The sequence below is a fragment of the Rhincodon typus genome, chromosome 24 (genome assembly GCF_021869965.1).
Source record: "Rhincodon typus isolate 14 chromosome 24, sRhiTyp1.1, whole genome shotgun sequence".
In the NCBI taxonomy this organism is placed as follows: Eukaryota; Metazoa; Chordata; class Chondrichthyes; order Orectolobiformes; family Rhincodontidae; genus Rhincodon; species Rhincodon typus.
The window spans coordinates 2,120,194-2,134,936 of record NC_063355.1 but is presented as its reverse complement, the minus strand read 5'-3'; the positions used below and the strand labels follow the sequence as shown (position 1 = coordinate 2,134,936).

Genomic DNA, 14,743 nt, shown 5'->3' with positions numbered 1-14,743 from the left:
CACAGCAGGCCAAGCAGCATCAGAGGAGCCGGAAGGCTGACGTTTCGCGCCTAGACCCTTCTTCAGAAATTTCTGAAGAAGGGTCTAGGCCCTAAATGTCAGCCTTCCTGCTCCTCTGATGCTGCTTGGCCTGCTGTGTTCATCCAGCTCTACACCTTGTTATCTTAAATATAGTTTACCACAGGTTAAAAAAGAAACCCATGAGGAGGGGGAGAGAAGTAAAAACCCTCAGGTGTTTTCACTGCAATAAGATAAGACATGTGAAGTCGCAGCATTGGTAGTTTAAGAAAAGCACTGGGAAAACGGGATGTGGCAAAACAAGATAAGCCTTATTAAAGTGTTAAAGGAGATTCCAGTGGAAGGTAAGGAGCTGCAAAAGAATGTCCAACCTAGTCAGGGGTTGGTTAATGAGAAAGTACTAGATCTCTTTAAAGAATTTACCTGTGTGGGTAAGGTTTACTCATGTGTACCAGCAGGAGTAGGTAAACAAGTTAAAAATTTTAAGAGGTAAGGTGCAAGTCAAACTCTGATGGTGAGAGATGGGCAAGTATGTACTTTGGAAGGAGTATTGTCAGAGAAAGTGGTAATGGAGTTCACGGTGAGAAGAATAGTGCTCCGCTGTATAAAGTGAGGTTGGAGAGTCGGTGAAAAGTAGCGAAGTGGTGGTAGGAGCAATAGAGAAATTCTCTGTTCTGGAGCTACAGGTTATCCTTGGGAATGATATAGCTGCATCATAGGTGGGAGTGAAGCCTGCTGTGGTTGAAAAGCCAGTGGAAAATCAGGCAACTGAGATGTTACAGGAAGTATATCCTGGGATTTTTCCGGACTATGTGGTAACAAGGTCACAAAGCCACAGGTTGAAATGGAAGGAGAAATCAAAGAAGAAAGACAAGGAAGTTGAAGTTCAATTTATCAGAAAATGTGTTTGATCTTTGAGAAAAAAACAAGAACAGTTGGAGGACAAAGTGAATATTTTTAGCTCAGACAGGTTGGTTGAATTACAACAAAAGATGGAAAAATAAAGCAGTTTTATCAAAAAGCATACATATAAGAAGCATCTGAGTGTATCCCAGAATGTTACTGTCTTAAAAATGAAGTCTTGATGTGGAAATGGACACTATTACATATTCAGGCAGATGAAAAATGGGCAGAAATTCATCAAGTTGTATTACCAGTGAGTAATAGAAAGTAAGTGTTGCAGGTAGCAGTGCATCATGTAGACAGTACACACTGCTGCTAAAAGCAGTGATGGTGGAGGGAATGGATGTTTGTGGATGGGATGCCAATCAAACTGGTTACTTTGTCCTGGATGGTGTCAAGTTTCTTGAATATTGTTGGAGTTGCACTCATCCAGGCAAGGGGACAGCATGCTTTGTAGATGTGGACAGGCTTTGGAGAGTCTGAAGGTGAGTTATTTGTTGCAGTATTCCTAGCTCTGACCTGCTCTTGTAGCCACTGTATTTATCTGGCAGGTCCAGTTTAATTTCTGGTTAATGGTAACCCCCAGGATGTTGATAATGGAGGATTCAATGATCATAATGCCGTTGAATATCAAGAAGCGATTGTGAGATTCTCTCTTGTTGGAGATGGTCATTGCCTGGCACTTATGCAAGTAACTTTAATGCCACACTTCAGCCCAAGTCTGGATATTGTCCAGTCTTGCCGCATTTGAACATGAACTGGTTCAGTATCTGAGGAGTCATGAATGGTGCTGAACATTGTGCAATCATCAGCTAACACTACTGACCTTATGATGGAGAGAATGTCCCAGACACCATCATCACCATCCCTGGATATGTCCTGTCTCACTGGCAGGACAGACCCAGCAAAGGGGGCGGCACAGTGGTATACAGTTGGGAGGGAGTTGCTCTGGGATACCTCAACATTGACTCCAGACCCCATGAAGTCTCATGGCTTCAGGTGAAACATGGGCAAGGAAACCTCCTGCTGATTACCACATACCGTCCTCCCTCAGCTGATGAATCCATACTCCTCCATGTTGAACAGCACTTAGAGGAAGCACTGAGGATGGCAAAGGCACAAAATGTACTCTGGGTGGGGGATTTCAATGTCCATCACCAAGAGTGGCTCGGCAGCAGTACTACTGATTGAGCTGGTCGGGTCCTAAAGGACATAGCTGCAAGACTGGGTCTGCGGCAGGTGGTGAGGAAACCAACAAGAGGGAAAAACATACTTGACCTCATCCTTACAAATCTGCCAGCTGCAGTTCCATCTGTCCATGACAGTATAGGTAAGAGTGACCATCGCACAGTCCTTGTGGAGACGAAGTCCTACCTTCACTATGAGAACAACCTCCACCGTGTTGTGTGGCACTATCACCGTGCTAAGTGGGTCAGACTTCGCGCAGATCTAGCAACTCAAGACTGGGCATCCATGAGGCACTGTGGGCCATCAACAGCAGCAGAACTGTACTCCAACAAAATCCGTAACCTCATGGCCCGGCATATCCCCCACTCAACCATTATCATCAAGCCAGGGGATCAACCCTAGTTCAATAGAGATTGCAGGAGGGCATGCCAGCAGCAGCACCAGGCATACCTTAAGATGAGGTATCAACCTGATGAAGCCACCAAACAGGACTACTTGCATGCCAAACAGCGAAAGCAGCAAGTAATAGACAGAGCTAAGCAATCCCACAACCAACGGATCAGATCTAAGCTCTGCAGTCCTGCCACATCCAGTCGTGAATGGTGGTGGACAATTAATCAACTCACTGGAGGAGGAGGCTCCACAAATATCCCCATCCTCAATGATGGAAGAGCCCAGCACATCAGTGCAAAAGATAAGGCTGAAGCATTCGCAGCAATCTTCAGCCAGAAGTGCCGAGTGGACGATCCATCTCAGCCTCCCCAGCATTACAGATACCAGTCTTCAGCCAATTCGATTCACTCCACGTGATATCAAGAAACGGTTGAAGACACTGGATAATGCAAAGGCTACACACCCTGGCAACATTCCGGCAATAGTACTGAAGACTTGTGCTACAGAACTTGCCGCTCCCCTAGCCAAGCTGTTCCAGTACAGTTACAACACTGGTATCTACCCAATAATGTGGAAAATTGCCCAAGTATATCCTGTACACAAAAAGCAGGACAAATCCAACCTGGCCAATTACTGTCCCATTAGTCTCCTCTCCATCATCAGTAAAGTGATGGAAGGTGTCATCAACAGTGCTATCAAGCAGCACCTGCTCAGAAATAACCTGCTCAGTGACACCCAGTTTGGGTTCCGCCAGGACCACTCAGCTCCTGACCTCATTACAGCCTTGGTTCAAACATGGACAAAAGAGCTGAATTCCAGAGGTGAGGTGAGAGTGACGGCCCTTGATATCAAGGCTGCATTCAACCAAGTGTGGTATCAAGGAGTCCTAGCAAAACTGGAATCAATGGGTATCAGGGGACAAACGCTCCAGTGGTTGGAGTCATTCCTGAAACATAGGAAGATGGTCGTGGTTGTGGGAGGTCAATCATCTCAGCTCCAGGACATCACTGCAGGAGTTCCTCAGGGTAGTGTCCTATGCCCAACCACCTTCAGCTGCTTCATCAATGACTTTCCCTCTGTCATAAGGTCAGAAGTGGGATGTTACTTTACTCAATATTCACAATGGCAGTGATAACTCCCTCTTACTCTCTTTCTCTCTGGGACTGAATGTTTACATGGCTGCAAACCCTTCCATTATCTGTGCATCATTCCCCACTGCCAAATTAACTTAAATTCCTCAATAACACCAACCATTGCCCACACATACTCACAGCAGGATGTCAATCCCCTTTTGATTTTAGTGCAGCTCAACAGGCTTCTACAGGATCAACCTTTCTCAGAAACAGTCCCAAAGATCCAGGAATCTAAAGCCTTCTCCCCTACTTCAACTCTCTAGCACTGCAAGTAATCCAGAGATTACAACCTTAGAGTTCCTACTTTTCAATTTGCCACCTACCTCCCTAAATTCTTGTTGCATGACACATACTTGTTTCTATCAATATCATTGGGCCCAATGTGAACTACGATCTCTGACTGTTCACTGTTCCCCTTCACAATGCTCCACGGCCATTCAGTCACATCCTTGCCCCTGCCACAGAGAGCCAGCACACCATCATCAAGTCATGTCTCTACAATTGAATCTCCTATTTTTCTTCCTCTCCTTCTACAGCTGGGCATCTGGCTGCACTCCCCAGAGGACCTGTCATGCTCACCGTTTTCTAACGCAGAAAAATTGTCCTTGAGTGAGATGCTCTTTGTGACATTCCTCCTACCTGCCTAACTTCCTTCTTCTGACTGATAGTCACCCATTCCCTCTCTAATTGTACTTTCTTAGGCTGGTGGGGTGACCACATCTAAAGACATGCTATTCACTTAATTCCCAGCCTTGCGGTCGTACAGCTGCACCTCCAGCCAATGCTGAAACTCCAAAGTGCTCAGACTGAACAAACTGGTGGCACTTCCTGCGGATGTGGTCATCCAGGCTGCCAAGAATGTCTGAGATTCCCCACACACTGCAGGCCATGCAACACACAGGAGCTCCCCTGTCATACCTAAAATACTCTTATCCTAAATTTAAGCCAAGTAAAAAAATTCAGTTTTGTTAAAGATGGAACTCTTAACTTTCCTTCATGCTTTTCTCCACTTTAAGGCTGCAACCTACACACTATCAACTGATCAAGTGTCTGCAGATATTTTTTTTTACATACAGGCAATATTTGCATTGGGGTTAGCTGTTGACTGACCTCTCACTCTTACTCGCACTAGTTTTTTGGCTCTGATATCCTGTGTAATCCCTATCTGCGTAATTTTCACCAGCCCTTCCATTTGAGAAACCTACACTGCTCTAATTCTCAAACCTGATTTGATTCATTCGACAACTGGTGCCCATGATTTTGGCAGCTTTGCCCCAAACTAGAGTTTCCTCTCACATTTCTCCACATCTCCCTCCTTTTTAAGAAGCTCCTTATGACCTAATTCCTAGATTAAGGAATTGTACCTATATCTTATGAGGAAAGGCTGAGGGACTTGAGGCTGTTTTCGTTAGAGAGAAGAAGGTTAAGAGATGACTTAATAGAGACATACAAGATGATCAGAGGATTAGATAAGGTGGACAGTGAGAACCTTTTTCCTCGGATGGTGATGGCTAGCACGAGGGGACATAGCTTTAAATTGAGGGGTGATAGATATAGGACAGATGTCAGAGGTAGGTTCTTTACTCAGAGAGTAGTAAAGGTGTGGAATGCCCTGCCTGCAAAAGTAGTAGACTCGCCAACTTTAAGGGCATTTAAATGGTCATTGGATAAACATATGGATGATAATGGAATAGTTTAGGTTAGATGGGCTTCAGATTGGTTTCACAGGTCGGCGCAACATCGAGGGCCGAAGGGCCTGTACTGCACTGTAATGTTCTATGTTCTATGTTCACTTTCTGTGATTGTGTTAAGAACATGTCTATTGATGTCACTCGTTCAGTGCCTTATAGAATTTCTTTACAATCAAACACTATGCAGTTCTTAACGTTTTCTATCAAAACCATGTAAAAGGTTCTCCGTAACTTGGGGAAACTACTCACCTCTTGGCAAAACCGTGTTGTTGGACCATCTTCCGCAGATTCAGCAAATTCTGTCCACGGCAATTTTTCTCTGGTACAGAAAGCAAATGGCATGGCTACAAAAAGAAATACTGCAATGAGTTCTGACGAAGATATAGAGTAGAACACTGCTCCAAATAAATGTTCAAAAATACATGTGGAATATGTCAGATACCCAGAGGAGGGATTCTATGGGTGGGGATGGGGTGAGGGAATCTGAAGAGAAACAAAGTTAATGCTTTCAGCTGAATATGACTCTCATCCACAGGTGAAGGAAGCTTGGGTTTGATGCTGTTGAAAGTGGCAGAGGAGAGCAACAGGGAAGATCTGAGATAAAAAATTTAAAATTGATGGTTAACTGGGGGCCTAGGTCAGGAGCACAGGGATAATGGGTGCAGACAAGAACAGCAGAGTCTTTCCAGAACCTCCAGTTTCCAAAGGGCAGCCAGGAAAGCTTTTGAATAGTTTTGGTACTGTGGAAGGGACGGAAATCTGATTGGAGGGATTCAAACTTGGAGCTCTCAAAAAGACAGGAACAAATTTGCGAGCTGCCAAAATATTTGAGGGCATCAGACAGGAATAGGAGTTGGAGAGGGAGCAAACGTTTGGAAGGACATTGGGGACAAGATTGGGTTTCCAAGAGGAATGATCCTGCAGGTTGAGAGAGAGGTCCACTGACAATATTGGCGAGCATGTTTTACAAAGGTTCAGAATAAGTTCCTTCCTTTTGTAATCAATCCCACTGCTAATAAATCTGATGAATAAAGAATCTTCTGCTCCTGAAGATGCTGAGCTTGGGCACGTGGTTGGGTGGGATAGTGACATATCTAAATCCTGCCATCTTCCTGTCACCACTAAAATCAAACTCTGAATGGGAAGACCCGCAGTCACACTCTAGCTCATGGAAGACTTGTTTCTTCCCCAGGTTTCTCAACAGGTCTGAGATGGCCAATTAGTCCAAAGCCTGGTCTGCAGACTGCCATATGCAGGGTGGATGGTGTTTGAAGGCTTGACCACATGCTACCTTGTTCCTTCAGTTGGTTTTTTTCCTCCAGTTACATCCTCACTTCAGGATTTACCTCAGTTTCTGAGCTATGAAGGTTGTGTGCTTAAGTCTGTCACTATTGGGACTGTGCCCGAATATCATAATGTTCCAGGTCCCAAACTCCATTTTGATGAATGGGAGATGCCTGCATATCGTTGTTGCATGCCAATAGAGTCACAGACATCTATAATACAGAATGAGGCCCTGCGGCCCATCATACCTGTGCCAGTCAAAAACAACCACTTAGCTATTTGAATACCATTTCCCAGCACTTTGCCCACAGCTTTGTATGCCTTGGCACCACAACATAGAATATGGGTCATAGAACAGTACAGTACAGGTTCATACCCTTCAGTTCATCATCTATGTCTGTACTAAGAACAAAGAACAAAGAAAATTACAGCACAGGAACAGGCCCTTCGGCCCTCCAAGCCTGCGCCGATCCAGATCCTCTATCTAAACCTGTTGCCTATTTTCCAAGGATCTGTATCCCTCTGCTCCCTGCGCATTCATGTATCTGCCTAGATACATCTTAAATGACGCTATCGTGCCTGCCTCTACCACTTCCACTGGCAACGCGTTCCAGGCACCCACCACCCTCTGCGTAAAGAACTTTCCACGCATATCTCCCTTTAACTTTTCCCCTCTCACCTTGAAATCGTGACCCCTAGTAACTGAGTCACCCACTCTGGGAAAAAGCTTCTTGCTATCCACCCTGTCTATACCTCTCATGATTTTGTAGACCTCAATCAGGTCCTCCCTCAACCTCCGTCTACATAATCCTAATCTACTCAACCTCTCTTCATAGCTAGCACCCTCCATACCAAGCAACATCCTGGTGAACCTCCTCTACACCCGCTCCAAAGCATCCACATCCTTTTGGTAATGTGGAGACCAGAACTGTACGCAGTATTCCAAATGTGGTCGAACCAAAGTCCTCTACAACTGTAACATGACCTGCCAACTCTTGTACTCAATACCCTGTCCGATGAAAGAAAGCATGTCGTATGCCTTCTTGACCACTCTATCGACCTGCGTTGCCACCTTCAGGGTACAATGGACCTGAACACCCAGATCTCTCTGTGCATCAATTTTCCCCAGGGCTTTTCCATTTACTGTACTGACCATGATGCCATTCTAAACTAATCCGATCTGCCTGCGCAAGGTCCGTATCTCCTCTATTCCAAGCCTGTTTATGAGTTTATCTAAGAGCCTCTTAAACATTGCTAATGTATTTGCTTCCACCACCTCCCATGGAAGCATGTTCCAGGCACCTACCACCCTCTGTTTAAAAACTTGCCCCACAAATCTCCTTTAAATGTTTCCCCCTCACCATAAACTATGCTCGTAGTATCTGACGTTTCCACCCTGGGAAAAAGACTTTGACTGTCCACCCTATCTATTCCCCTCATAATTTTATATACTTCTGTTAGATCACCCCTCAGCCTTTGATGCTCCAGTGAAAACAACCTCTCCTTATAATTCCAATCCAGGCAACATCCTGGTAAACCTCTTTTGCACCCTCTCCAAAGCCTTCACATCCTTCCTATTGTGTGGCAACCAGAACTGCGTACAATATTCCAAATCTGGCCTAACTAAAGTTTTATACAGCTGCAACTTGGCTTACCAACTTTTATACTTAATGCCCCAACTGAGGAAGGCAGACGTGTCATACAGCTTCTTTACCACTTTGTCCGCTTTCAGGGAGCTATGGACTTGCACCCCAAGATCCCACTGTATATTAATGCTCCTAAGGATCCTACCATTTATAGTATACCTTCCTCTTGTAATTGACCTCCCAAAATGTATTACTTGTCCAGATTAAATTCCATCTGCAATTTCTCTGCCCAACTTGCCAACTGATCAATATAATGCCGTATCCTTTGACAAACTTCCTCACTATCCACAACTCCACCAATTTTCATGTCGTCTGCAAACTTTCTAATCAGACGTTCTACATTTTCATCCAAATCATTTCTACATATTATAAGCAACAGAGATTCCAGAGGTTGTGCAACACCACTGGTCACAGACTTCCAGTCAGAAAAACAGCCTTCAAAACTACCCTCTGTCTTCTATGAACAAGCCAGTTTTGTATCCCACTTACCAATTCACCATTGATCCCATGTGATGTAATCTTCTGGACCAGCCTACCATCAGGGATCTCGTCAAATGCTTTAGCAAAGTTCATGAGGACAGCATCCACTGTCTTACCCTCATCAATCATCTTTTTAATTTCCCCAAAAAACTCAATCAAATTTGAGACAAGACCTCCCCTGCATAAAGTCATGCTGACTATCCCTAATAAGTCATTTCTTTTCCAAATGCAAGTAAATCATGTATCTAAGAATCTTCTCCAATAACTTCCCTACCACAGATGTAAGGCTCACTGGCCTAAAATTTTCTGAATTATCCCTGTTGGCCTTCTTAAACAAAGGAACAACACTGGCTAATCTCCAATCTTCTGTGGTTAAAGAGGATACAAAGGTCTCTGTCAAGGCCCCAGCAATCTTCCCCCTTGCCTCCTTCAGTATGCTGGGAACTTATCTACCTTAAATGTATTTTTAAAAACACCAACACCACCTCCTCCCTAATATAGACATGCCCTAGAATGTTGACATACTCTTCCCATGTCTTACCATCATCCATGTCCTTCTTGGTGAATACCGAAGCAAAATACTCATTAAGCACCTCACCCATTCCCTTTGACTTCAAGCATAAATTCCCTCTTTTGTCCCTGAGTGGACTTACCCTTTCCCTAGATACCCGCTTGATTTTAATCTTCCCTGGTCTCACTAGCAAACTTCCCTGTAAGGATTTTGGGGACCTTCTAATTTAGATGCAATCAATCCTTCTTGTACAAGTGCTTATCTAGACATTCTTAAATGTCATGAGGCTTTCTGCCTCTATCACCCTTATTGGCAGTGAGTTCCAGATACTAACCACCCTCTGGCTGAAAACATTTTTCCTCACATCTCCTCCAGACCTCCTGCCCCTTAACCTAAATCTATGCCCTGCTGTTTGATCCCTCCATCGAGAGGAAAAGTGCATTCCTGTCTACGCTATCTAAACCCACACTATTTTAGACATCTTAGTCATAATCCTCTCTCAATCTCCTTGGCTCCAAGGAAATCAATCCCAGTCTGTCTAATCTCTCTTCATAACTAAAATTCTCCAAACCAGGTTACATTCTGGTAAATCTCCTCTGCATCCTTTCCAGTGCTATCTCTTCTCTCCTATCATGTGGTTCAAGAACTCCCACACAATACTCAGGCTGTGGCCTAACCAAATTCATATACAGTTCCAGCATAACCTCCCTGTTCTTAAACTTAATGCCTCGGCTAATAAAGACAAGAATTCCATGTGCCTTCTTAACCACTTTACCTATCTGTCTTGATACTTTATGGGACTGGTGGACATGCACACCAAGGTCACTCTGATCCTCAATGCATCCTCGGTTCCTACCATTCATCATGTTTTCCCTTGCCTTGTTTGTCCTGTCCAAGTGCTTCACCTCACATTTACCCTGATTGAATTTCATTTGCCACTGATCAGCCCATCAGACCAGACCTTTTGCAGTCTAGGGCAATCCTCCTCACTATTTACCAACCCACCAATTTTTGTATCATCTGCAAACTTATTGATCAAGCCTCTTGTATTCAAGTCTAACTCATATATATAAACAACAAACAGCAAGGGCCTCAAACTGATCCCTGCAGGAACCCACTGGTCACAGACTTCCAGTCAAAAAAGCACCCTGCAACCATCACCTTCTGCATCCTGCCAAACAACTAATCATGGCTTCATTTTGCCAAATTTCCTTGGATTCCATGGGCTTTTACCTTTGTTATCGGTCTCCCATGTGGGACCTTATCAAAAGCCTTGCTGAAGACCAAGAAGACTACATCAAAAGTATTGTCCTCATCTACACACCCAATGACTTCTTCAAAAAGTTCAATCTAGTTGGTCAGACATGATCTCCCCTTAACAAACTATGTTGATTGTTTTTGATTAATCCCACCCTAAATGCAGATTAATTCTGTCCCTCAGAATTACCTCCAATAGTCTCCCCACATTAGACTGACAGGCTTGTAGTTTCCTGGTTTATGCCTTGCTCCCATCTTGAATAATGGTACCATATCAGCTGTCCTCCAGCTCTCTAGCACCTCTCCTATGGCCAGAGAGGAACTGAAATTTTTTGTAAACATCCCTACTATTTCCTCCCTTGTCTCATTCAACTGTCACATGGTCTTGACAGAGTTGAGCCTCGGTCCACTGGCAAAGCAATTCCAAGGCAGTTAGAGGCCAGTTCTGCTATGAGACATTAGCATGGTCTATGCATGTAATCTGCGGTCAGAATCTAACTGACATGCCATAGCAGTCTCACAGGTAACTCCTAGTTTTAAAATACATGCATTGTCATGTTCAAAAAATCTCGATCTCCATGCATCCCTCTTCCAATTTCATTTTTTTCTCTTCCATTTCAAATTAAGAATGATTTACATTCTTAAGTTCCTCTATATTTGTTGGTTCTGCCATCAGGCAGCGAACTCTGTTCATTGGCTGCTTGCTAAGTCTTTTGTCGTATGGTTTCAGGCCCATATCTGAGAGTTTGGGTTCAAGGCAGAGTGGTTGAGAAGAAGGTAATGTCAAGAAACAAAAACAGAAATTTCTGGAAGAATTTATCAATTCTGGCTGCATCCGTGGAGAGAAAGCAGAATTAATGTTACGAATCCAGTGGCCTTCTTCAGAAGGGTCTGAAGGATCTTTGGTAGCGTCACTGGACCTGAAATATTGACACAAGAACTGTCTTCGGACTTTGGCTTCTTTGTAACACCGTTTATTAAATATTAAGACTAAATCTGCAACACTAGATATTCAGTGATATACCAGGCTCTAATGTCACTGCTACGTTATTGAAATCCATAAACTTTAACTCTAAATTCTAATCAGTATATTTCACGTGCTTGTCTCTTCATTCCGGCTCCACCCACACTGTACTATTTGCGGCCAGTGAGGAACAGCTCCGTGACATCATCACAAGATTGCTCGCGAGTCCTAAAGCCCTTGTACAACAGGTCACCCCCTAATCCTGCCAGTCTAGTTGTGGGCTCTGATCGTCATGGCCCCATGATATGATTGCTGGAAAACAATGATAGGGTTTACAGAGCAAACTCAGAAAACCAAGGTGTAGATGTCACTCTCCTATCATGAGCTGTGCAAAATGAAAGTACCAAAAGCATTGTAAACGGAGGCCTAATGTCAGCACTAAGACTGAGGACCAACTAATTCATTTGGGCTAATAATGTCAGCATTATTGTCTTTAAGTTTTCCCACCAGGGAGGTTAACCTGATTGGGCGGTAGTTTCTGGGTACATCACCCTTCTCTTTTTTGTAAACACAGGTTTAACATTCACAATTCTCCACTATTCTGGCACCATCTCTGATCTAACACAGATTAGAAGACCCAGGTCTTGTTGAATTCTAGGTTTGAGCCTGAGAAGTTCCATTCTTACTTCTCATCCAGACAGGGTGACTTTGAGGGCTACCAACCTTTTAATTACCTCCTCTTTATATTTACCCTCTCCACAGTATCACTACTTCCATCTTCTTTAATGCTACATTGCATTTTGCTGCACTAGAGAAAAGGGGATATGGTTAAAGTGCTCACTCAGTACTTCAGACATGACCCTGCTTCCACAAGATTGTCCCTGAGTAACCCCATTCTCCCTTTGACTGCTTTTCACTATTTATTCATTTCAAATAAAATAACTCATGGACTCCCCTTAGTTTCCTATTAATTTACTGTCATACACTCCTCCTTGCCTCCTGTTCACCTCTGTAGTTTCACATTCAGTTTGGATCTCCAATCTATCATGAACTGTACGATTGTCATTTTTTTTATTACATGGGATGTGGACATTACTGGCTAGGCTAGTATTTATTGCTATTTTACAGTCTTATTTAAACCTACATCTTCATTCATCTATACAGCTCTGTGTCTGAACCATTTTCTCTTTGAAGGTCTCCCGCTATTCAATGGCTGCTTTGTCTACTAATTTCTGATTCCAAGCCACCTGGGCCAGAGTCCTTTTTAACTCACTGAAGTTAGTTATCTGCATCTTTTCCTTTTCCATAAGTATTCTAAACCTGACAATATTATGATCACTATTCCACAAATGCACTTCCACTGTAACACTTGCCTCATTTCTTTCTCCAGAACCAAATCCAGAAAGCTACCTTTCTCATTAATCAAGAAAGTTCGCCTTTCAGGAATTCCTCTGTTATTAATCTTTATTGTTACTAACCTAGTCTTTATTAGGATAACCAATGCACCCCATTATCAGTACCTATATTTCTCACATCTTCCTTTTCTGCAAATTTGCTCCTCCATATCCTTCTCACCACTGGATTACCTATAATGCATATCCGGCAATCTAAAAGTTTCTGCTATCATTCCTTAATTCTAACCAAGTAAATTCTTCCTTTGATCGTCAATTACATTATTTTCTCAGTGCTGTATAAATTTACTTGATTAATGTTGCTAACACCCTCTGCTCACCCTATCTTCCCTGAACTTGTAGCCAGAGAGATAAAATCCATAATTACTCCCTTGCTGTTATTGTCACTATATCATAGTTCCATCTCTCTCTCTCTCTCACTCACACACACACACACACACACACACAGCAAATCCATCTTAAACATCTCACATATGTCCCTGAGAGTCACAGAGTCGGGCAGCATAGTACCAGACCCTTTGGTCCAACCCAGACATCCCAATCTGACCTACTTCCATTTGCCAGCACTTGGCCCATTTAACTCTAAATCCTTCCTATTCATATACGCATCCAAATGCCTTTTAAATGTTTTAAATGTATCCGCCTCCACCATTTCCTCTGGCAGCTCATTCCATACACTACCACCCTCTGCGTAATAAAACCTCTCAAGTACTTTTTAAATCTTTGCCCTCTCACCTTAAACATATGCCTTCTTGTTTTGGAATGCCCCACCCTAGGAAAAACTCCTCAACCTTGGGTATACACACCCCTCATGATTTTATAAACCTCTATAAGGTCACTCCTCAGCCTCCGACACTCCAGGGAAAAAAAGCCCCAGTCTATTCAGAGTCTCCCTATACTCAAACCGTCCAGTCCCAGTAACATCCTTGTAAATCATTTCTGCACCCTCTCAAGTTTAACAACATCCTTCTGATAGAAGGGCAACTGGAATTGTATGCAGTATCCCTCCTTTTTGTGAGGTATTCTTTACACTGGTGCTATTTCCCCCTCCCAGTTCATGTACACTGACCCTCTAATGCTTCATAGAGGTGCTAACCTCCCCCTCCCCATTGACTTCAACTAATCCCCAAGGCACCAGTCAACTTTCTGCAAGGACACTTAGCTTCAGTTCTGTTTAGATGCAACTCACCAAATTTAACAGATCCCTCCTGTTCCAAAACTGATTCCAAAACCCCCTATCCAAAAGTTTCATTCTATCCACACATTAACATGATGTCTCCCTACAATTCCTATACTAAGTAGCACATGGAACTGGGAAGTCCCATCTTTTAAGCTTCCTCCCAAGTTATGAAAACTGACTGCAGAACCTTTAACCTCTTCCATCTATGTCAATGGGCTGATTTATGCCTTCCCCACTCCCCACCTACATTGTAGAACAATGTTCTACATCTTCTTCTGTTGTCCTTCAGCCAGGCACAAGGGCAGTGACACTCCACACAGAACTCCCATCGGCTGCTGTCTATAATGATCACTACTGAATCCTCTGTGACTTCTGCATATTTAAAAATACATTCATGGGATGACAGTGTCACTAGCATTCATTGCCCTGGCAATTCCATGTAACTGCTGCACATTAATTTGTTCCATGAGTGGAGTCTTCCAGGGGTCTTTGCTAAGGTTTGAACCTTTTACAATTTACTTCAATGACTTAGATCAGGGAGTGAAGGCACGGAAACTAAATGCACAGATAACACCAAGGTAAGTGGGAAATCATGTTATGAAAAATAAGTAAGGAAGTTGCAGGAGAAAAGATCGATTGAATGAGTGGGCAAAAATCTGTCCAATCACATATAATGTGGGGAA

At 43.4% G+C, this 14,743-nt stretch overlaps 1 protein-coding gene across 3 annotated transcripts in view; it reads right to left on the bottom strand.

The window, feature by feature from the left end:
- upb1 (ureidopropionase, beta) overlaps window positions 1-14,743 on the bottom strand; it is a 129,945-nt gene that overhangs the window by 80,632 nt on the left and 34,570 nt on the right. For all 3 annotated transcript variants that reach the window (XM_048611786.1, XM_048611785.1, XM_048611788.1), the window contains exon 4: window positions 5,576-5,670. In XM_048611786.1, the coding sequence (XP_048467743.1) occupies window positions 5,576-5,670 (95 nt within the window). The remainder of the gene's footprint in view (window positions 1-5,575; window positions 5,671-14,743) is intronic.